The sequence below is a fragment of the Sinocyclocheilus grahami genome, unplaced genomic scaffold, assembly GCF_001515645.1.
Source record: "Sinocyclocheilus grahami isolate Dianchi unplaced genomic scaffold, SAMN03320097.WGS_v1.1 scaffold921.1, whole genome shotgun sequence".
In the NCBI taxonomy this organism is placed as follows: domain Eukaryota; kingdom Metazoa; phylum Chordata; class Actinopteri; order Cypriniformes; family Cyprinidae; genus Sinocyclocheilus; species Sinocyclocheilus grahami.
In genome coordinates, this window is record NW_015506100.1 from 302,060 (window position 1) to 327,400 (window position 25,341).

A 25,341-nucleotide genomic window follows, 5' to 3' on the forward strand; every position below is an offset into this window, starting at 1 on the left:
TTTTTAGGAGTCGCGGCAGTAGAGGCGGCGCAACTATAACGACATGTGAATAATCCCGCCCACTCTAAAGCGATACTAAACTGCAGTGAAAATGCGAACCGAGCCGTGCCGTACCGTACTGAGCCGTACCGAGCCGAGTCGTACCACGCAGTGGAAAAGCACCATAAAGTGTCCAGTCCTGTTCCCGGAGGGCCAGCTCCAGCCCCAATTAAACACGCCTGAACCAGCCAATCATGGTCTTTGGGATGACTAGAAGCTTCCAGGAAGTTGTGTTTAAGATTGAAGGAAGTGGCCCTCCAGGAGCAGGATTGGACACCCCTGTCATAGTCCTAATCAACATCCACAGATGTGAAATATGGATGTGCCGTAATATCTGAGAAGCTCGTATCTGCTAATACAGTAGGCTTGTTGGCCAGTGCACATCCGAACACAGCGATAACACAATCTCAAACTGCGGTGACATGGCACTGTTCCCCGTGCACAAAGGGAGGCCAGGCGGGAGAGGCAGACATCTGGCACCACTGTCCGTTGGGCTGAGAGCACTCAGGCAGCATCTCAGTGACGCTCCTCAGACAGACAGCCCTCCACAATCACACTGGCTCCTTTCACGCAGCTCGTTCTCAGAGGAGATTGAGTTTCTGCCGGGGGCTGATGAATGGGTGGCACTGTTGGGTTGAAGGGGAGAGTGACGTCTGCTTTCAATGAACTGAACATGGATGACTTGACTGACGGAGAGGGTTAGAGAACAGGCGAGAGTAGAACGGGGCTCATCTGTCCAAACTCCATGAACTCGGGTGGTTCTTTAATACTCACAAAAACCTGCTATTTTACCACTAAAGTGGGTGCATTATTGAAAAACGCATTATGTCGATTCACTCTAACATTCACAACAGAGCTGGAGCCTCAATGGCGACGGCAGCACACAGAGGCGATACCGAGAGAGATGGAGATGTGTAGTGACCTTTCACATTGCCCACCGTTCATCGGCCACACTGAGCGGGTGGGCAGGCGATAACCCACTGTTTGTTTCCGATTTGTTGTGTTTTGCTTTCAGAACAATACTTGATATAAATATGAGGTTGTTTGTGGTTTTCAACCTGGAATACAGAGTCCCTGACGTCCCACACACAAACCACTCATAACTACATCATTAATGGATAAAATGCACTTGAGTTACTACCACATGACCCATAAGTCAAAGAGATGACAGCACCAGTGTGAATAATGTAGTAAAGAGTAAAACAGTAAGGCAATCGTTGCATGATTGATTCATATCACGGGGACACCATAAATGTGATCCACAGCACAGTCCATTTAATCAAACTAAACTTCATAAACATCTAGTTCAGAAATTGTGGTTATGACATCATGACCATAAGCTCCATAACATATGACCACCCATACTGACACATTACAGTCGCACAATATTCGGCAACGTGTCAGGGGGGTTGTTCTGCATCTTAAAGGTACAGTAGCAAAAACATCCTGTTTAATTCTACATGTGCGGTCATATTTTTTCTAACCACATGTACTCTGTAAACTCAGCTCGCAAGGGCCTTGAATGTTCTTGCACTAATTGGTTAGTTTACGAGGTGACGGCATTGTTTCACAAGTCGAAAAAGCAATGGAACAACCAACTACTGGAGACGCAACAACAAAAGTTGCCTGCATTGACAACATGCATTGGCTTTAGACATATGCTTTGTTAGAGCTGGTTGGCATGATGGTATATACAGTATTGTGACGATGGTATAAAGTGTCTATCGTTTGATATTTTGCTATATTGTTTATTTCGCCATATGCAAATATATCCGTGTAGCACAGTACCACTTAAAAGTGATTTACATGTAAGAGTGATAAAGAAACATGCATGAATAAGAAAGTAAAGAGTGGGACTTGTTGGATCTTAAACATCAAACAATGTAATTAATTGCAGTAAGCAGTGAAAATGATCTCAACTGACATAAACCCGAAGCGCACACAGAGAAAGCAGTCTCTCTCAGACAGCATGTGATCACACATTCGGTTCTCTTTCACGTCTTACTGTGCTTGAATGGTCAAATACACACACAGTTATGTCAAAATGCCTGTCGTGTAGAGTAATCATGTGAACACAGTCGGTTGTGTCTTAAGGCCGTTCCACACTGAGCGCGATGCGAAAAAGCGATGCGAATCGCTGATGAACAGTGCGAAACGATTGTTCACCTTCTGCTAATTCACACCTGCACGCTAGGTGGCGCCGATCAGCAATGCATTTTTCCTCAGATATGTATCTCATATATGGATTTAACTTCGTCCACTGCTCAATATACAGTATTAAATTAATATAGCTAAATAAAGTTTGGTTCTACGCCAGAAACACAAACTATCTATAATGCTTACAAGAAAACATCTTAAAATATAAATAGAAGTACAATTAGCATCAAGCCACATTTGAAAATTTGTATAATTATTAATGTATTTGCTTAAAAAAAATTTGTTTAATAACACCACACTGCTTATTGTCATAAACATCCTTTATTGTTATAAAAGTGCCATGACCTCTATACAAAACACATACAGAAAATATATAGTCATAATCATATGTCTACTTGCTTTCTTATTTCATGTGTAGAACAATGTTTCCCTCGATTTTATTAATACGGAAGATCTAGAGTGAACGCGCTCTGATTCACAACACTCGCGCACGTGGAAGAAAACGGACACTCCAGATCACACAATTCAGTGGATAATTGATAGAAATTATATTAAGAACGTGAGAATAAATCTGTTCTCCAGATGTTAAATACCAAAGATAACAAAAACTCGTCATCCACTCTCTTCTCTCTCGGGATACTCTTCTTCTGTGTTACAGTAGTTTAAATTGGTTTTCAAAACAGCGCCACCACTCTTGACTTTTTGTCCAAGAGCAGCTGCTCCGGTCACGTGATGTAATGCTCAAATCTTATTGGACGGCCCGTGTTTTCGCTTTGCGAAACTGAAAAGATTTGTCAGACTGGTTCGAAGAAAAAAAACATTCGCATTTTCGGGGCGCGATTGTTCGCGGTCTATGTGGAAGCATCCATAGAAATCTATTGTTTTATGATAGAAATTATATTAAGAACGTGAGAATAAATCTGTTCTCCAATACCAAAGATAACAAAAACTCGTCATCCACTCTCTTCTCTCTCGGGATACTCTTCTTCTGTGTTACAGTAGTTTAAATTGGTTTTCAAAACAGCGCCACCACTCTTGACTTTTTGTCCAAGAGCAGCTGCTCCGGTCACGTGATGTAATGCTCAAATCTTATTGGACGGCCCGTGTTTTCGCTTTGCGAAACTGAAAAGATTTGTCAGACTGGTTCGAAGAAAAAAAACATTCGCATTTTCGGGGCGCGATTGTTCGCGGTCTATGTGGAAGCATCCATAGAAATCTATTGTTTTATTCCAGCGTGTCATCGCGTCCGATATTCGTTTCGCTTTTTCCTGCTCAGTGTGGAAAGGCCTTTAATGTGAATAGTTGGGTGAAAACGGTGTATCAGTATATTGGATCGGTGCAGTCAGTTTTAAAGGGACAGCAGTCTAATTTACCTGCTGCTGTCTGTCATTAATGTTAATCAAACAACAGAAGACAGAGAAAATCACTCACTGCTCTCGACTGAATCACTTTTGGATCTTTAATAAGAATCGATTCTTATATGATTTATACAGTGAAGACTACACTTGACTATTCAATTCCTGTAGTATTTCTTATAAAAAATTTAATAAACCTACTGTGGCTAAAAAAAAAGTTTAATTTGTACATTTGTTCTATCGTATTTGTCCTATTGTTTGTAATTTGCTTAAAAAGTTTAATAAAAATAAAATAAAATAACAAATCGCTATATCGAGATATATATTGTTAGCGTGAAATAAAATTGTGGTCATATCGCTCACCCTTATGCTTAGTGTTTGTGTCAAAACTGAAGTATACTTTGGGTTTAAGAGTCAGAGAAGGTGGAAAATGGTCATGAAAACTCAATCATTACTGTTTTTGAGGCAGGACAACTAGACTGACATTATAAGAGGACCTCAGGGAAGAAAGAAAACAAAAAATGTTGCAAAAGTAGATAACATGATCACTCTGAAGTACAAATGCCAACAACCTACTGTGGCTAAAAAAAAAAAGTTTAATTTGTACGTTTGTTCTATCGTATTTGTCCTATTGTTTGTAATTTGCTTAAAAAGTTTAATAAAAATAAAATAAAATAACAAATAGCTATATCGAGATATATATTGTTAGCGTGAAATAAAATTGTGGTCATATCGCTCACCCTTATGCTTAGTGTTTGTGTCAAAACTGAAGTATACTTTGGGTTTAAGAGTCAGAGAAGGTGGAAAATGGTCATGAAAACTCAATCATTACTGTTTTTGAGGCAGGACAACTAGACTGACATTATAAGAGGACCTCAGGGAAGAAAGAAAACAAAAAATGTTGCAAAAGTAGATAACATGATCACTCTGAAGTACAAATGCCAACAGAGATCTCAAGGACATTACGTACTTGCTCTCTGGCCAGAAAATGTTGAGGCTGACTGTCAAACAAATGTCATTGCTGTCTTTTTTTTGGTGTCTAAACTTTTGAAATTATAACAGAATCTACAGTATAAAACAGATGACTGAGGAAGAGCTTTATACAGACATAAACTCCAAAAGCACATCATTTTCTCTGTCAAAATAAACTTATTTATCTTGTATGAATAAACATCGCACTGTATCATGTGTATCATAACTTGCTTTCTTGCCTAGCAACATAACAGCAGCCAAACAAGATTTAATTGTGTTTTCCAGGAGTGGACCTCCTTAAATTGGAGCCTTTGACTTATGAAGCCCATTAAATCACTGACGCCGTGTGTGTGTGTGTGTGTGTGTGTGTGTGTGTGAGAGAGAGAGTGTTTTGGAGGGCGAGCAGCACATCTGGTTTACATACAGCGGCGCTCTCCGCCAGCTCCACCCACTGCTTCTTGTAACTTCCCCTGTAACTGTTTGAAGAGATGGTGGAGGTTTTCGCTCTTCCTCTATAAAACTATGAAGTTTTTTCCTGCTCTGCATGTGAGCCATGTCTTTGCTAAACATCTAAACATGGGTTTAACGTTATATTAACATTTCCTCCTATGATTAAATAGCCAGGTTGGGAGGCCAAGACTAAGACTGCCAGAATTGGGCCCAAATACATGTACATGGGTTAAAGTGTTATCTATGAGAGAGCCTTGTACAATTTAATATCTGCCTGATTTATCTGAAATCTCCTTTAATATTTTAAATGGAATGGCTTTATGAATCAGAATCATTACTAGTTAAACTGTTAACTGTCACATTACATGTCCGAGTTAATCCATAGGTTAATTACCTTAAATATGATACCAGCATTGAGAAATAAAACTGTATAACTTTGAGCCAGTTAGTTAAGATCTTCTCATGGCTCTCCTGACACTTCTGTGATCTCCTCGACACGCTTCTGTTCATCCCTGCCGTCTCACAGATCCTCCACTGGACTTACGCAGGAAGCTCAGTTTGGCTGGATACACAAATCTGTATGAATGTTCAGTGACTGGAGACGCTTCTTCACATCCTCCAATTGCTTTTGACGTTTGAGAAGTCTGGGAAAAGCATCACCTTGTGTTCCTGATACTTCACCATCCCCATCTCTCTGGCAGCCTGCATCACTCTCCGTCGATCACGGATGTGGAGAAATGTCAGGATCAGGCAGGTTGACTAATGGGAGATTGCAGAGACGGCTGTGGTTCTCTAAGTCATCCAGATCTGAGCTGAGCGTTACTATTCGACTTTCCAGAACATTCCCCGTTTTCTGTCATTCTTCCGCATTATCTCACTAATTCGGTGTTCAGCTTCTGATAGTCTTCTGCTTTTTTTTAAATCTCTTGAATAGCATTCAGGACACCTTCGAATTCGGAAGAGAAACAGTTGTTCATGTCTGCGAGAGCCTTCGTCACGTTAACATCACCCAATAGCTTAGCGCTAGCTTCACTGCTGTCAGGAGTTTCCTCAGTTTTATCTGGATTCTTCTTGGATTTGCCATGACGAATCAATACTCTTTGTTTAAGAGTCTTAAAAAACTGAAATCTGGTTGTCTGTGGCAGGAGTGTAAAGTCGTGTGTCTGCCAAGCTCGCCGCCATGTTGGATCCCCCAACATATTTAATTATTGCAGATTTGCTTCATATTCTGAGTTTGCATTTCTCTCTTTTATTGATTTTGAGGAATGCTGAATCTGTTTTTGTGCGTGTGAGATGAGTAAAGGCATGTTCTCATTTAGTCTAGATCTACAGTAACATCATGTTCACACAGCGCTCACAACGCCTGCTTTCTCTCAACACGCGGACAGGAGAGCAGTCAGTCAATACATGGGAAAACAAGTCAAGTCACCTTCATACAATACTGGTTGTGTCAAACAAAGCACCTGGCGTTACTTATTTGAAAAAGTAACGCAGATACATTCTTTACCAAATTAAAAAGTAATGTGTTCCTTTACTAGTTATTTGAAAAAGTAATCTGATTACGTAACGCTCGTTACTTGTAATGCGTTACCCCCCAACACAGATGTTTAATACATTTAAACCAAAATGAGCAAAAGTAAAAGTGACGCTTGTTTATCTTAGCAAACACTGCTATTAACGTCGTTAATAAAAAGTTTAAAAACGAAAGATAATAAAAAGTTATCAGAAAGAATTGGCAAATATATCATAAAGAACTTTGAAGAAATAATTTCTTGAATTTTAAGAACTGTGTGAGTGTTTATGTTATATATGCTATAATGGGATTTTATGGGACGCTATAAGCCATAAAGCGGCGACGTCGTGAATCCTGTGATTTGTGTTTCAAAGCATCTTCTGGAGGTGCAAGGTCCTCACATCTGCTCGAGAGTTTTATTTCAAAGGGACATTGTTTCAGTCTGTCTTCAGCACGGACAAAACACTACGTCTCCAAATTTACAAGCGCTTGTCAGTCGAGGACTCGAGTGTTTGGTTTCCATGGTTTCACGCTCACACACACACACACACACACACACACACAGCTGATGGAGGCCAACATCACTAACACACCACTGGAGCTCTGCACGCCGACTGATTACTGCCTGACGAAGAGCACATATCAGCTCAGCTACTGTTACTATAAAACACAGCTGAACACCATGACTGAACACGTTCAACACTTCCTGCTCCTTAAAGGGGTCATATGATGTTGCTAAAAAGAACATTATTTTGTGTATTTGGTGTAATGAAACGTGTTTATGCGGTTTAAAGTAAAAAAAAAACACATTATTTTCCACATACTGTACATTATTGTTTCTCCTCTATGCCCCGCCTTTCTGAAACACGTCGATTTTTACAAAGCTCATCGGACTGAAAAGCGAGGTGTGCTGTGATTGGGCAGCTATCCACGAGACATTCACCTCACACAGTTCCCTGACAGTCTTGCATCAAAGTGTAAGGATTAAGAACATTTTATGAGGCTTTTATGTCTTTACAGCACGAAGAAAATAGAGAGAGAGAGAGAGAGAGAGAGAGAGAACTTGGAAGAGAAAGTGAGTGAAGCTAGAGTAGAAGAGGGGGAAGGGAACGGCCACAGCTCACCGTCAGCCTTCAGACTCACTGTGTTCACGTACGAGTGTGTGTTTGTGAAGAAGGAGTGGCTACAGAGCTGCTAAATGAGAGAGAGACCACTGGGAGAGCACATACACACATGCAGAAGAGATTGAGCAGATATATGAGACGTGAACCCGTCAACAACAGCGCGACCGCTGGGAAAAAACATTTCAATTCAGCCCTAATTACTCACATACAGCTGTGACATCAACAAGGAGCCTAATTCACAACACATGGCCTCTCTAACACACACACACACACACACACACACATCATCTACAGATACTTCATTATCTGCAGAAGAACTGGCAACATGCTGAAGATACCGTTACACGACTCCTTACGCAAGCATATTCATTATCTTAGTTTAACTCTAAACTATTTCATTATTACAATTGTTTTTTTAATCTTTAACCACAATGCACACAACTCAGGCATTGCGTAACAGTTCTAATAAAGCTGCATTTATCTCAATCCCAAATCAAAAGCATGTAAACTTGTCACTTACTATCTGTGAGCATGCTGTGCATTTGTCAAACGCCAAACTTGCAGGAAGAACGTTGTCAAATCTTGACAGGAATCCTCGAATCTGTAAAGAAACAAATGTTTTTAAGCTACAGTATCAGTATGGAAAAATGTTCCTTAATCTCTAGCGCCACCTGGTGTGTGACAGTAAAGACAGAAGGCAGTGACCATTATAAAAACCATCTTCTGTTTTATCTTAACTATCATGCTCTGTTTGGGGACCATACAGCTCTTTTAATAGCTCAAAATATACTTAACATTTATTAGTTTAAGATTTCATGGCTTTTCCTGATCTTATGTAAAAAGAGTATTAACGAAAATTTCAGATTGATTACATTACTTCAGTTTATGGTCATCAGAGAAATAAATGCAATGAATTTTAATAAATCATCAATAAAATCTGCTGAAAATAATGTTTATTTTGAAATAAATATTTCTGAAAGGAAGAAACTTACATAACTATATCTTTCAAATTACAAACTTATATTAATGTTAATGAAAGTTAAAGTATTGTAAATGACATCCAATTTTAAACCTGTTAAAGAGAATTCCTGTGCCTTATTTCACACACACACACACACACACTCACACTGTCACGCGCACACACACAAACACACACTCACACTGTCACACACGCATGCACACACAGTCACACTCACACACACACTCACACACACACTGTCACACACACACACACACACACACTCACACTCACACACACACTCACACTGTCACACACACACACACAAATTTAAGCTTAAAAATTTAATTATGCCAACAAATTGTAAGAAATTATGTTTTGGATTGTGCAAATGAAGTCTATTTAGGATCATTAAGATTTTTTTGTTATATTGTGACAATTTTTATGACAATAGCACATATGCAAAGGCAATTTATTGTTTTCCAGAGGTTTCATTATAAGATTTTTATCTTTTATTGTAAATGTAGAAAAATTAGAAAATAGTTCGCACTAGACGTTATTTTTTAAGTAATATTTTGTGAAATGTTTTTACAAATATAATATATACAGTGGGTACGGAAAGTATTCAGACCCCCTTAAATTTTTCACTCTTTGTTATATTGCAGCCATTTGCTAAAAGCTGGTGAACATTTTGGCAGGGAAATTACAATAAAGAAAAAAAAAAAAACATGACCATGATCTTTAAATACACATTATAAAAACAAAAGGATTCCATTAATCTAGAAGAAATAAACTCATGTTGCACACATACACTTCCCATCAAGAAACACACTTTTCTACAAGTACATGTAAATGATTATTGGTGGTTTTGGTATGAAAGCCACGCCACGCTCATCCAACAGCACATTCCAGAAGAGCGGAGCCAGCGGCGGGCAAATGATAGAGCGCTGTGTGTTCAATTAGTCACGTTGCTCTCACTGCATATATGCGTCTCAGGAGTTACTGTCGCCGGCTGATCTTAATTGAAAGCAAATTAAAGAAAGAGCTGTAGGGGAAGATAAGAGGGGTTGAAGCTTCGGCTTGAAGATTACCAGGCATTTACAGGCGCTGATGCGTTACGCACTACCCACGAGTCCATGCGCTCTTTGATGTAAATCCAACAAAATCATCCAATGTGCTTCTGTTCAAATCTGATTACTTTTTAAATCAAATTGGTGGGGACTGCAATCGTGAAGTTTGAGCATGCATCAGAGCATTTACATACAGCAGCACTTCAAACACCAAGAATATCAATGCAAAAAAAACAGGCAAGTGTCAAGAACTGCAAAGAAAGAAAATCCCACTAGTTCTGAAATGTTAAAACAACAGATGTCGTGCTGAACATGATGTTGGTGGTTCATGTGATTCTCTACACCTTTGGTTCCTCTTTTACAACACCTTCAGGAGAACTGACTTCATGCAGCCACTAAAAACGAGCAAACCACCATTTGTTTCCACATCCACATGTTTGATTTCTCGTCACTAATGCAATGAAATCCATACATTTCAAATACTGTTCTAGAGTTTTTTGGGGCCACTGCATTAAGGTTTTGTAGGGGTGTGTTCAGTGATTAAACATCTGGGCCGGTAATTGAAAGGCTGTAGGTTCAGCTTCAGGATCCATGAAGCGTTAAGTCTTTGATCGAGATGCTGAACATCAGTCTTCAGTGTCACATGATCTTCAGAAATCAGTATAATATGCTGATTTGCAGCTCAAGAAACATTTCTGATTATTATCAATGTTGAACCCAGTCGTGCTGCACGATATTTTTGTGGAAACTGTGATGCATTTTATTTTCAGGATTCACAGATGAACAGAAAGTTCAAAAGAGCAGCATTTATTTGAAATAGACATTTTTGTAACATTACAGATTTCTTTGTAACTTTTGATCAATTTAATGCATCGCTGCTGAATAAATGTATTAATTTCTTTTTAAAAAATGAGCTCAAACTTTTCAATAGTGTACATATATGTGGAGCAAGATTTTTTTTCACAGTTTTTTTTAAACAGTTAGTGGAGTGGCACAACATGACAGGAATATAAACCAAATGATCAATAAAATGCATGTTGCTTGTTATGGCTGATGAACAGGGAAGAGATGCTGCTTCATCACACCACAGCTCTGACAGGCACTACTCTCATGCGCACTATGATAATATTACTCACTAGACAATCACAGAGCGCTGGTTTAGAAAAACAGCACAGAATAAACCTTCAAACCCTCAGAGCAGATACGCTGCAGTTCCTCACACATCCAGCAGGGTGCAGTGTGAGCTAAAGAGAAACGAATCACCCATCATCACTGTGTGCCATGCTGTTATGTTCAGCCCAATGCAACATTAATGCAAAAAGGTCAGAACACTAAATCCCGTCAAGAACACTTTAAGAGGTCAGGGATTATAATGACCCAGTCGCATGTGTCCTGTTCGCCAACATCTGGCATTGTGTTGAGATTAGACACAGTCAAGAGAGCTTTTCTGATTAATCGCATTATGTGTAAGGAGTCACATATTTGCAGTTCTGGGTTCTTGAGGAGGGGAGCATTATTTCAGAAGGGGCATATGAATGCTGCATGCTGGTGGAGCTAATAACCCAGAGAGCAGCTCTTTGACATCTGTAGCTGTGTCATTAGCCCCCTGTGTGACAGTGTGTGTGTGTGTGTGTGTGTGTGTGTGACAGTGTGTGTGTGACAGTGTGTGTGTGACAGTGTGTGTGTGACAGTAGTGGAGCTAATAACCCAGAGAGCAGCTCTTTGACATCTGTAGCTGTGTCATTAGCCCCCTGTGTGACAGTGTGTGTGTGTGTGTGTGTGTGTGTGACAGTGTGTGTGTGACAGTGTGTGTGTGACAGTGTGTGTGTGACAGTGTGTGAGTGAGAGAGAGTGAGTGTGTGTGAGTGAGAGAGAGAGAGTGTGCGTGTGTGTGAGTGTGCGTGTGTGTGTGTGCGTGTGTGTGTGTGTGTGAGAGTATCAGTGTGAGTGTGTATGTTTGAGTGTGTGAGTGTGATTGTGTGTGTGAGAGTGTGAGTGTGTCTGTGTGTGAGTGAGAGAGAGGGAAAGTGAGTGTGTGTGTGAGAGTGCGTGTGTGAGTGCGAGTGCGTGTGTGAGTGCGAGTGCGTGTGTGTCTGAGTGAGTGAGTGTGAGTCTGAGTGAGTGAACAGTGTACTTAACATGGTGTTTAACATGGTGTTTATTGTGTGTTATAAATAATCATACTCATAAATGTTATATAATTGTTGTTATGATTATTTATGAGATGAAACAACATATTATAAGTTTTTTTTTATTTATATAATGCATTCATTATAATGCCTTACCCTTATAATGTGTTCTAAATACAGGCTTCATAGAAAGTGTTACCATATCAGCACGCAGTCTGAACTCAACGTGATGACCTGAAGGTGCCCAGCGAAGCCTGACTCAAAAAAAAAAATGACTCGTTTGAGTCAGTTTTTTTTTTTAAGAATTGATATAAAAGACTCATTACAAGCTATTAGGATTAATTAAACAGGGGGAATTGGAACTGTTATGCTGAATCAGAATCACTTCCACACAAGCCCTAATGTTCATCCCGGCAAAACAATTTATGAGGTCAGGGATCATAATGATCCAGTCGCTGCATGTGCTCTGTTTGCCAGGTTTATGAACACATAATGCATTCAAGTCACACAAGCTTTAAATTTCACACTTCACATCTTCTTGCCCTATCCATCCAGACCGATTATTTCAACTAAATGGCATCACGCTCAAAAATCTGCATGCTTGTGACATCAAAACCATGAGCTCATTATTATGGCCACCCACATTTACATCAACAACAATTTAGTAACTTGGCCCATATCAGAGGTCATGCAAATGCTAATTTCTTAAAGGGATAGATCACCAAAAAATTTTATTATATGACCGTTAAGAGTTTTGTACTTAAATAACCTCTGATATGATTGGCTAACCTCTGCGTAGGCGTAATTCACACTGTCGATCACTGGGATGGGGCAAGTCGCTAAATAACACCGCATTAAACATCACATTACATGCATTTATCAGATGCATTCTCTGGGAATTGAACCCATGACCTTGCTAGCGCTATCCTCTACAGTTCGAGCTACAGGAATGTAAACGAATAGCTCAGTCAACACAATCCTTCAGGTTTTTTTCATGGAACACTAAATTAAGTTTTGTTTAAGTTCCTGGCTGTTCTTTTCCAATGAATTAAAGTACAGGGACAGACACTGTCGAGTTTCAAAAAGGACTAAAAATAGTCACTATAAAACTCTCGGAGTGACACATTATATGTGAAGGTTAATGAGATCTGACATGAGAAAGAGGAGCAGATAAGCTATCAAATGACTTCCATGGATTTTTGCAGCTTTTTTGTCATTTCTGTAGCTTGACCATCCCAGTCCCCATCCACTATCACTGTATGGAAAGGAGCAGCGTGAACCTTCTACTAAACATCTCCTTTTGTCATACAGGTTTGGCGCGGCAGCTGTTAATTCAAAGGGCCAGAGAGATTGTAGAAACAGTAAAGTATATCTCTTTATGCTGCAAGGAACCTTGACTGACATTATAAGTTGAACTTGCTGAAAAAAAATAAAATGCTATAAATTATTGGACATGGCTCCTTTAATACGTCTCCTGCCTGTGAAAGGTGGTGTCGCACGTGCATCTTCCTGCCAGCGTCAATCCATTCAGGCAATGAAAAGGAAGTAATTTGGAGTGGCAGGTCAAGAGCAGCTCGAACAGAGCGAGCTTAAAAGCATTCTCTTCCCCCTCAACACTTTCTATACACAAGTCCATCTTCTCTCTTTTCCTTTTCATTCTCTCTGACTCTAGAGACTCATAAAGCTGGTGAACGTCCCCAAGTGCGCAACGATAAGCGTCAAAGCCCTACGGTATGAGCCATCAACCGCTTTCATGAAGGATTAGCCCACGGATTTACTCCTGTCTTCCTCGTTCAATTTTCCATTTCATTTCAGTGGCTATCTGATAACACAGGAGACAATAGTGAACGACCCCCGTTCCATAAAGTTTTTGCTTTTTTTTTCTTCTCTTTCTATTATCACATAACATAGTCTCATACATCTGCTTAAAATGCATCACAACTTCTCAAAAGCGCTGGCCATTTCAGAATCATTAATTGGATCACAAGGTCAAATATCAGGTTTATGAGATTCACCTCCCAGCAATGACTGAAAAAACTAACCATCTTCTCTATCATTCTATTTAGCTTCTGTTCATATACTGACAAACACTTATAGTTTCAGATTGGAACTCCTGTTTGTGTCATGAACACAAAGGCTGAGGATACGAACACTGTGTTTATTCAGAGGATAATCCACAATCGTGATCCAAACACAGGCAAAAATCATTTACCAGCAAAACCGACCAAACAACAAGAAACAAAGGCAAAGAGTAATCCAGAACAATGGGCAGAATAGACCAAGACTCAGAAATGCAGTACATAACACATGCAAGACTTCACAATCAATGCCTGAATGAACCAGGCTATATATAAGCTGAGCAGACAGGGCTAACCAGACACAGGTGTAAACAATGAGTGCTGATGAGTCGGGTAAAGAGTAACAGAGCTATGGGAAGGAACATATAGAATACAAAGGAAAACTAGAGATGCGATGAAGCAAAAAACGATGAAAGCTCTCTTTTATATAAATCTGAGATTTTCTCCTAATCGGCCACAGGCATGACAAGAAGCAGCACGTTTTGTTGATCGTTTTATTTCAATTGCTTTGTCTTTGCACAGTGAAATCTCATTGGTCCACAATCAATATTCACATAACTTTATATTAGATATCTAATAAATTACAATTGGCTGTCATGTTTTGTATCATATTTGTTGTGTTTTTAAAGCGGACAAACTTGCCGACCATGTAAATAGTTAGAGAGCAAAAACTGGGCGACAGACTTTCAAGTCACTCTGAACACAATAAACTCAAGCAGAAACATGTGCCTTGTTGCTAGAAGACCCATGACAAATGATAACTAAATGATTTGAAAACATGTTTGATATCCTCCAACTGGATTGTATCTTAGTCTGAAGCTAACTGCACTTTCAGCATCTAACTTCAACTTGTCCAGATTGTAAATCAGGGCAAAAATCTGGGAAAAGTCATGTACTGTATTCCAGCCTTTACTGGTCATTGGCATGCCAATCAACTACAGCAGTTAATTAATTGCATACACTGATACTTGCTAATCAATATCAAGATAATTCAAAGACATTAACATTACTGTGGCAGACAAGTAAACGACTGAAGCGACAAAAACCTTCTTTAGAAGTCAGCTTAGACCGGCATTAATTTCAATGCCAGTTCATCTCATGCTGAGCATGATTACATCCCCACAAAGAACAAAACACAACAATCTGCAATGCCCATCTGTTCAGCAGGGTATTTACATAATAATAAAGTACATTCTTAAAATGACAAATAAATGTATATTAGACACTGGACAGGAGCTCATAACTGACCTGATGGGGGACGAGACCCAGCGAGGTCGGGGGTTCATTCATCCGGTCATCACTGCTGCTGGCCACAGCATAACCTCTGACAGAAAAACACATCACACATCAAGAGAAGAACACTACAACAGATTATCAAATTAAAATCAAATTAAAGAGCAGGTTTATGCTTAATTACAGTGTGTGTGTGTGTGTGTGTGTGTGTGTATGTGCGATTGGCACACAAAAATTCTCCAAACGCTCCTCTAGAAAAAGCTTGGGAAGAAGCAACACCCCTCGCAGAGCGAACATGAATGCCCAGAGGCCAAGATAACCCACGAGCCTCATAAGCCTCAGATAGAGCATTTCTCACCAAATGCAACATCCTGTGTTTAGTGGCAGCACCGCCATTGCTACAGCCACCAGAACAAACAAACAACCAATCAGATTTACGCCAATGGCTCTAACAGTCAACGTAAACCTTGGGAGCGAAATGATGCTGAAGTAATCTTGGGTAGATAACTTAGCCTTGGTTTCAACAAGGCCTTCATTAAACTAGAAGTAAAATCCATACTGGAAGACAGAAGCGTCATGCACTGTTTTTTTTCTGAGGGGTCAAGAGTGAAGGCTGGGGGCCGGTTTGCCATGACACACAGTAGCCATATACAGTATATATATATATATAGGTGCATCTCAATAAATTAGAATGTCGTGGAAAAGTTCATTTATTTCAGTAATTCAACTCAAATTGTGAAACTCGTGTATTAAATCAATTCAATGCACACAGACTGAAGTAGTTTAAGTCTTTGGTTCTTTTAATTGTATTTCATTTGGAAACCAAGGTCCTAGAGTCTGGAGGACTCAGTTCTAGTACAGAACTCTAAAAGTCAGGTATGGTGTGGACAAGACCCAGCCTGCCACCTGTGTGCAGCCCCGGCAAACCTCAGACATATCCTGGTGGGTTGTAAGACCAGCCTGACACAGGGAAGGTACACATGGCGCCACAATCAAGTACTGAAGTGCTTGGCGGCAGCAATAGAGACCAAGAGAGTGTCAACAAAGCCATCCCACAAAATGCCAAGAATACCTACTAAAAAGGCAGTCCTTTGTTAGGGAAGGGAAGAAAAAGCTGGCTAAGTGCCTGTCCCCTGATGCTGGCTAGCTGAATATAGCCAGGGACTGGGAAATGCCAGTCGACTTAATCCACAGACTCACTTTCCCATTTGAAATTGCAGTCACCAATCTGTGCCCAGACCTAGTTCTCTGGTCCAACTCCAGTAGGATCGTCATAATAGTCGAACTGACAGTCCCTTGGGAAGAGGCCATTGACGAGGCCTTTGAAAGGAAGAAGCCATGCCAAGAATATGCCAACTTGGCAGCTGAGGCAGAGGAGTAGGGCTGGACAGTGGAAGTGGGCTGCAATGGCTAGTTCCACTATAAGGCTGCTGAAGAAGTTGGGCATCAGAGGACAGGTCCAGCGGAGGATACTCAAGGAACTGGCCACTGTCGCTGAAAGAAGCAGCCACTGGCTGTGGCTGAAGCAGATGGACACAAGTGTGGGCTGCCAAATGACCATGTAACAAAGTGACACACACCCGGGTCTGATCAGCCTGTGGTGGGCCTGCCTCGGCTGAGGGTGTCTTGTGATAAAGGGCCGAAAAACCCAATGAGGCTGGGGTACACAACTGATGATGTGTTGCATTGGTGGAATCACCATACAAAGGTCACTGGCAACATCACCTCAACAAAAGGCATCTTTCACCCAGGCTAAAGTTCGCACAGAAACTAGGATCTGATGGACATCAGATAAGGTGTCTCACTGGCAACATCCATGAAAGAAGTACACATCATGTACAGCATAACATATCATTAAAATGTCAAGGATCCACACCCGATTACTGCAGCGAAGAATTGTACTGTCTTCATCTATCCATCTTACCATACTAGTCCTTTTTCTTATTGTTCCCTAGTCACGCATAAAGCATTTGTAAATTCACGACTGATTATTGGGTATTGAGGCAAGAACCACGGACATGGATTAGGCCATGATCCTGAATTCTTGCTGAACCAAAATCAGAGCGTAACAATAGCTGCGTCTCGCTGTGTTCTGCTCACAGCGAAGGGAAAATGTTCTATGGTGTGGATAAATGGTGCTGAATATTGGGATCATAACACCTAGTCCTATCATGCAAACCATCTAATGTATGAATTTTAGAAGATGTCTAAAGGGTCTAAAACTAACATTTAGCCACACCTGCCAATGGCTGGTGACTTGAGAAGATTTATCAGCCACATGTATAATGCATTATAAAGCTATTAATAATGCACATTGTAATGCATATATCATTTCATCAATAAATGTAAGCAAAGTTAAAATGCATTATAATATTTGAGGGTTTGTTTATCGGCTTTGTTTTTATTTTATTTATTTTTTGAGGGTTATATGAGGGTTTGTTTTTATATTTTAATTGCATTATACTTTTTAAAGGTATAACAATGAATACATAAGTATTATAATTTTGGTTACAATTATTCATGAGATCATACAATGCATTATAAGGTGCATCACAAAGCATAATTAATGCATTAGAACTATTTTTTTATAATGCATTATATATAAATGCTTTGAGTAAAGTGTTACCAAATGATTACTATTTTTAATAAAAAAAACTGCTGGACTGTAAAGTATATAATAATAATAATAATTATTATTATTATCATCAATACAATTAAAATACTAATACTTATGGTTGTTTTTTTCTTTGCTTTCAAACATCAAATCATAGAGCTTTAATTTTGTTGGAAACTTCTCTTTTGAAACGCATCTCTTTTGTTGACAACAAAATGTATAGACCATCTTCTCATTCTAAACTTCTGAAGATGTATGGCGCATGTTGCATTTTCAAACGCATGTTATTAGCGATCCAAACTCACAGCACTTGCATACAGAGCAGCATTTACTGTGAACGGCAGTGATGAGCGGTTCACATGAAAACTCACTCTGAAACACTCAGATTATATATTTACATAACATTTTCAGTCATCGTTAGAAGTCATTAAAAATAGTTTAACTAGCACGTTACAGTTTTATATACTCGCTGAAGCTGATTTTTACTCACATTTGGCATTTGATGAGTGTTAATTTTAGGCCCTAGCCTCTTCCCTACACAAGGAAAGCTGCAACAGTTGAGTGCATGAATGAAATGTCCAACGTTGCACACTTTGTTTTATATTTATATATATTTTTTTCAGTTAATTAAGTGCATCACCTGGGTATTTGGAGTGCACTTCTTCTTGTTGAAATTTCCTGTGTGAACACAATGCTCACACTATTTGTACTACAAAATGGCATAGTTCCTACAGTACATTTCAATACTGCCTCATGCATGAGTCCTGCTCTGGGATACTATATGGATGGAAGAAAGCATGGTTTACAGTAGCAGATGTGTAATGTGTGAAGTTGAGGCACTCACCCCTCTGGGTGCTGGAGTACAGAGACCATCAGCTCCACGGCCAGGGCTCCAGCGATCATGGCCAGACCGGGACGGCTCACAGTACACTGCTGGTCTAGAGTTCTGTCTCTGGTAGACTAACAACGGAATAAGAGTTTACTAACAGGTCGAGTAACAACTGAAATCATGGAAACCAGCATATTAATTATTCAGTCTGTAAAAGTGTTTTATTTTGGCTAAGTGACGGATGAACTGTCTTCAATTGTATTTTGCTGTAGGATATGATTTCCAGATAAAAGCGTCACTTTAGCATATGATTGATTGGTCTCAGCTGCACATTTGATATTCTAATATAATACGTGTCCTGAGAAAAACCTAATTTCAGATAGGAAAGTGATTAAAAAAACTTGATTAAAACTCACGTCCCCAGGGGCGACCACGTCATTACAGAAGTAGCAGCCGAGACGATGTCCAGGTATGTTGGAGAATAGAGATGCTCCTGAAAGTGAACAGAAGGCATGCTTATAATAGAAAAAAACAACAAGAAAACATCAGAATACAGCACCTCTTAGATCTTCAAGTTTGCTAAACAGGTTCCACACCTTTTGACCAATGAATTTCTACGAACCTTGACCAATAAATGCAGTGATCCGATCTTTTGAATGAGGAGAGCTGGATATATATTTAAACGGATCATATGTATAAGAGCAAAATAAATGTTGGAAATTTTTGGAAGATGGCAGATATATTTACCAATTTGCCTGTTTGAACTTTTGTCATCTGATCACAGTTTTACAGATAAGATCATTACATTTCAATTACGCAAGAACTTAACTCAGTTACACCCAATAAAGAGGTAAACTCCTCTGGGGTCATTTCCACTCAACCATTACTGGACTGGATCTGTTCGCTGAATGCAGCAATTACAAGACAGACACGATGAAAGAAAAGGGACTCTGGTTATATTTGCACGACTAAGAAATGAAACACATTTAAGAAGTGTCCAACATACTCAACATTTTGTAGATTTATTTACGTAGGCATTATATATAAAAAACCTGACTGTAGATGCTGTCCTTCTTATTTTGTAATCCAGAAGAAAGCTGCTTTTTGTCAACTTCATATTCATTAGCCGCTATAAGTAAATAAGTAGAAGCATAACAACACGCAGTAAAAGGTAAAACTATTTGTGCTACAAACCAGTGAACAAATACCAGTTTGCAATATCAGCTAAAATAACTGGAAGTGGCTGACGCTGACACAAACGGCTGTGTCGTTAAAAATAAGCATTTTATAATTATGCTATAAAAAAAACATGAAAAACGAGCAAGTGATCATGACCCAAAAGTAATTAGGAATTTTCCATCAGAGCCGTGGATATGATCAGCCCAATTCAAGCTTGAAGTAGCACCTTCATGGTTTTTCATGAGTCACACAACAGGCGCAGAATGAGTCACGAGCCATTCACACAGGAGGCGCTCTTGCATTCACAGCTCAAAGGAGGGACAAAGAATAGAACAGAAAGCAGGGGTCTTGATTTAACTTAACACAGTCCTAAAAACACAGTGCTCATGGTGCGAGACAATGAAAAGCATTAAGATGGACGTAAAATATGTTGGTGGATAGATAGTCTTAACAAACAGACTCCGGTACTTCAGAGCAGAGCTCTAAATATAAGACTAGAGAACTATGAGTAATACCAAAAAATACATTCAGTTATACTGACTATCCACCTTATTCCTACACCCCATGACGCTTTGAGCGAATTATGTGTGTAACTTCTGTTAAGCTGTAAACCATCAGTGAAAGGCTCGCCCTATGAACGCAATAAGTTTTTTTTTTTTTTAATCTGGGTAGAATGAGATGCCATTATTCTACTCACCCTTCAAGCATCGAACATTAAAATGACATTTAAAAGTGTAAAAGCATATGAATAACCCCAAAAGCACTACTCTTTCCACAGCAATAACAGACGGGTGAAATATCACTCTAATATATACGTTGCCTTAATCAAAAATTGTCATTAACTTTAACATTGCGTGATAATATTTCAAAGTGATTTCCGTCATTTCGACAGATGATAAATTGTATTTACCTGTGAAAACAAACAAACCTGGAAAGTGACGTGAGGAGGAGAAAAACAAGAGATTTTTCGTGCATTCCAGTGAATTATTAATGGGATACATCGTAAATTAAATCGAGAGAACAGAAATGTTGTCCTTTTTCATACTATTACAGCGGAATGCAAAGGGAATAAAGAAAATAATCACGAGGAAAAGAATGCAGCGACTGAAAAGAGCTCTTGCCATAGATATTCTTGCTATAACATGTCACGTTAAAATACCAAGCGTTATGTTATTCTCATGATGTCTGAAAATAAAACATGAAGGCAAACCGACAGCTCATTCAGTTAAAGAGACGGATAAGCTTTATTTGTAGGGCAACCTTTTTGAATGGAAGTTCCCTAAACCGGAAGTGCCACCCAAATTATATAACGCAGTAGGCTCGTCAGGAATAAGGTGGATGGAAAATTCAGATATGAATGTTAGATATGACAGGCATGGTGATCACAATTTTGTAATTCAAACAAAACAGCTGATAAAAACATCACAAGTAATCCACAGCACTCCAGTCCATCAATTAACGTCTTGTGAAGCCAAAAGCTGAAACAAATCCATCATTAAGACGTTTTTAACTACAAACCGTTGCTTTCGAGCTCATAATCCATAATAATGCTTCCTCCAGTAAAAAAAGCCATCTGGTCTGAATCAGGAGAGAAATCTGCACAGATCAAGCACCGTTTACGAGCCAAAACAGCTCTAAACAAATATGTGGCTGGATAACAAATATGTAAGTGCTATTAGAAACTAGAGGTCGACCGATAGTGGATTTTACTGATACCGATAGCTAGGTGGGACCACATTAGCCGATACCGATTAATCAACCGATAATTTTTAAAATGGATGCTGAACGAAAACTAAAATAGTGCTTTACTATTTAAAAACAAAAAATACTGAAACAGTACTGAACCATACTTTGTACATAAAATGTGCAAATTATATATTGATCATTAAAGTTATAGTTCATTAACTAATGTTAACAGAAGCAACTTACAAATTTTAAAATATATGAAGTCATTATGTACATTAACAATGATTTGGGACAAATATAATGTAATTTATCGGAAAACTGTGTGAATGCGCTCTGCGGCAGGATTTCTGTCACTAAATACACATATCAGCATGCTTTCTCACGTCACAGCTTTAAATCTGCAACTTCAATGGATAACAAACGCATTAAAGTGGATATAGCTGGATATAAACGAATGCAAATAGATGGTAGCAATCGTGACATTAAACATTTGGGTCAGACTTGTGTGTGTTTTGGTCACATTGTTTTAATGGCTTGAGGTGCTGCTAATGTGTGCGTCCTCTCAGCCTTGACAGCAAACATACTGCTGTTCTTTCTCCACTAATGCAGCATCTAGTCAACAAATTAATTACCTAGTAATGAAATGAAAGCATGCACTACAGCAGTGGTCTTCACTATTTTTTTCATGGGAGCCACACTCATATGACATCCAGTCATAAATAGCATGTCTTTTTATCAATCTGTCATATGCAATGCAATGCAATACAAAAGGGGCTATTGTTCTTTATCATTTACCAGTCAAATTTGTAACTGAGTCAAGATTACCTTAATGCTGGAAAGCCCTTAAAGTTATTTTATTTTTTTATACTAGCCCATCATGTATCTAACCATCCGAGTGCACATTCGGCGTTAAGAGCTGTTAAGATTAAAACTGGTCAGTGTCATGGACGTAGGACAGAGCAAGTGTAAATATATTTTCTAGTCTATATTTCCATCTCTTAAATGCCGCTGTTTTAGGTATTTTTAAAAAAGATATAAATTATTTGTAATAGAGCAGACACGGTCAGACCATGTCTACACCGGATGCAACAGTTGTCGTGCCGCACCCTGCTGTGCTAAAAGTCTGTCTACACAGTTGCAGATCATCTGAACGTAGTGTCAGTACAGTTCATCATAAACAGAACGAGGCATCAGTTTACTGATTGGGATCGTGTCGCATCGAGTGTAGACAACATCACTGGGTTCTATTGTCTTTTGTCGGATCGCGCCACTCGCGTGCGGTGTAGACATGGTGTGAGTTTTTTAATGGGTTATGTTATAGCCCTGCTTGTTTTTATGAAATATTTATATTGACTGCATGATCATATCATCGTATTATTTACTGCCATGCGAGCCACAAAGTAAAGCTTGGCGAGCCGCGCAATAGGCCTATTTCACAACGTGACGTAAACAAACCGGAAGTAGGGAAAAATATTTTCCGGTGAAAGCGCTAGCCAAACAATGGCGGAGTCCAAAAGTAATCAGTCGTGTAGTGTACCTTTGTGTTCTAATTCAAAGAAAAAGCAAGTAACACTGCACTACAGTATAATGTGTACACACCGTTTAGTTGTCGATGTTTTAAATCCGCGCGTCTGAAGTGTCCGCTCTCAGTGTCACGTGTCAAAACAAACAGCACGTGCTTTCAGTGATTTCCGCCTCTAGAGGCCGCTCTCGCTCTCGTACTGTATAATGACAGCGGAGCTTCAGCCGCTCCAGCAACAGACGCAACCCAGAAAAACTATCGGCATGGATTTTTACAGATAGCCGATAGTTCCAGCAATCAACTATCGGTGCCGATTAATCGGCAAAACAGATACATCAGTCGACCTCTATTAGAAACAACAGTTTGATGTTAAAAATGTCTTAATGCTGGATGTGTTTCAGCTTTTGTCTTCTCCAGATGTTAACTGATGGACTGGAGTGCTGTGGATTATTGTGATGTTTTTATCAGCTCTCATTCTGACGGCACCCATCTCAGTGTCACGTGTCAAAACAAACAGCACGTGTTTTCAGTGATTTCCGCCTCTAGAGGCCGCTCTCGCTCTCGTACTGTATAATGACAGCGGAGCTTCAGCCGCTCCAGCAACAGACGCAACCCAGAAAACCTATCGGCATGGATTTTTACAGATAGCCGATAGTTCCAGCAATCAACTATCGGTGCCGATTAATCGGCAAAACAGATACATCAGTCGACCTCTATTAGAAACAACAGTTTGATGTTAAAAATGTCTTAATGCTGGATGTGTTTCAGCTTTTGTCTTCTCCAGATGTTAACTGATGGACTGGAGTGCTGTGGATTATTGTGATGTTTTTATCAGCTCTCATTCTGACGGCACCCATTCACTGCAGAGCATCCATTGCTGAGACACTGATGCAGTGCTACATTTCTCCAAACCTGATGAAGACACAAACTCATCCTAATCTGGGATGGCCGGATGGTGAGCACATTTTCAGCAAATGTTCATTTTTGGGTAAAATATTCCATTAACTGTGATGACTGATGACTTGAGATTTTGCATTTGAGGTTTACCGTAAAGCTCTGCTTTGTGTTTACATTCCGCTTTTACAACATACTTAATCTAAACAGCAACAAAAGCTGTGGAAAACACATGGATATGTTTGAGCTGTACCTGGTGTGATGGTGGCTGCTGGTGTGGAGGAACATGAGGAGTTGGAGGAAGCAGACATGGGGCTGGACTCTTCAGACTGAGACTCTTTGGGTTTCTTAAGGCCGTGTCTCATTACCACAAACGTGTCGAATCCCAGAGCAGCGTTAACTATCAACTGCAGAGAGACCGACATATTGAACTCTCTCTAAAAAGGTTCAGTCTGGATATCAAGTAAACCAAAAGATGTTACGCAAAAAAGCAAAACAATTCTAAAACTTCATTTCCAGTTTTGAATTTGATTTTAGGTTGGATTTGCTCTCAGCCTTTTGGGCCTAGCAGCTGTACTATTACTAACAGAAAACTATTATTATAATTATAATATACATTAAATCATTTTAATAGTAATTATAAACTAATAATAATGTTATTAAAACTATTTTTATAATAATAATAATATTGCTACTGTAATCAGTTATAATAAACATACATATGTGCAGTATGCCCATTTTAGAGTAAAGTGCTGCAAATATAGAAGCACCCTGTTATGTCAGGTAGGGGTTATTTGTAGTTAAAGGTTCTTAAATCAGATACAGGACAAACTCTGTGTAGCACTTACCAACAACTGTGACAATAACCTACAATAAAAAGGCAGGCAGCCACGTGAGCAGAAAATAAATAAATAAATAAATAATGAAAGATTGGCAGGAGGAAGCTACCTTTCTCTGGCTAGCAGCGATGACGGTCGGAAGCCAGCGGCTCTCACGAGTGTCCATCAACAGGAAGACCACATCGTGTTCAGAGATAAGCTTCTCCAGCTGTTCCACATCCTGCCGGGCTTGAGCCATTGTCAGCTCAGAGAAGTTCACTGGGTGGCCTGGCATTGGGATGCTCATGTTGTAGCCCTCTGCATTCTGAATAATATGTTCACAAAAGATGACACAAAAACTTTTAGTTACTGAAAAGCTAAAACATTATGTTTAAAATATTAAGTAAAAATGATTTTGAACACTGATGTTTGCACCCACTATCAATAGAATTGATAGTGACAGGAAATTTGGTACATCCATTCTGAAGTATCTCACAAGTAACATGTCAGGCCATTTGCAGAGCTCTGCATTTCAGAAGGTTTGAAAATAAGCAGCTGTGTATCATCTACATGGCTCTGAAAGTTTATCCCATGCTTCCTGATTACATTACCTAAAGGTCACATACTGTATACAATATAAACAACAGCGGTCCTAAAACAGAGCCACCTGGGACTCCACAAAAAAGTACATTATATTTGGAGGGGGGGGGGGGGGGGGGGG

The 25,341-nt window shown here is 39.4% G+C and overlaps 1 protein-coding gene across 1 annotated transcript in view; it reads right to left on the bottom strand.

Moving 5' to 3' along the window:
• Positions 1–25,341, bottom strand: part of atg7 (ATG7 autophagy related 7 homolog (S. cerevisiae)) — a 69,822-nt gene that overhangs the window by 27,671 nt on the left and 16,810 nt on the right. The window contains exons 4-9 of the mRNA XM_016249321.1: positions 24,751–24,945; positions 24,056–24,209; positions 18,938–19,014; positions 18,537–18,652; positions 15,094–15,169; positions 8,131–8,211 (exon numbers count right to left, since the gene is read on the bottom strand). Of these exons, the coding sequence (XP_016104807.1) occupies positions 8,131–8,211; positions 15,094–15,169; positions 18,537–18,652; positions 18,938–19,014; positions 24,056–24,209; positions 24,751–24,945 (699 nt within the window). The remainder of the gene's footprint in view (positions 1–8,130; positions 8,212–15,093; positions 15,170–18,536; positions 18,653–18,937; positions 19,015–24,055; positions 24,210–24,750; positions 24,946–25,341) is intronic.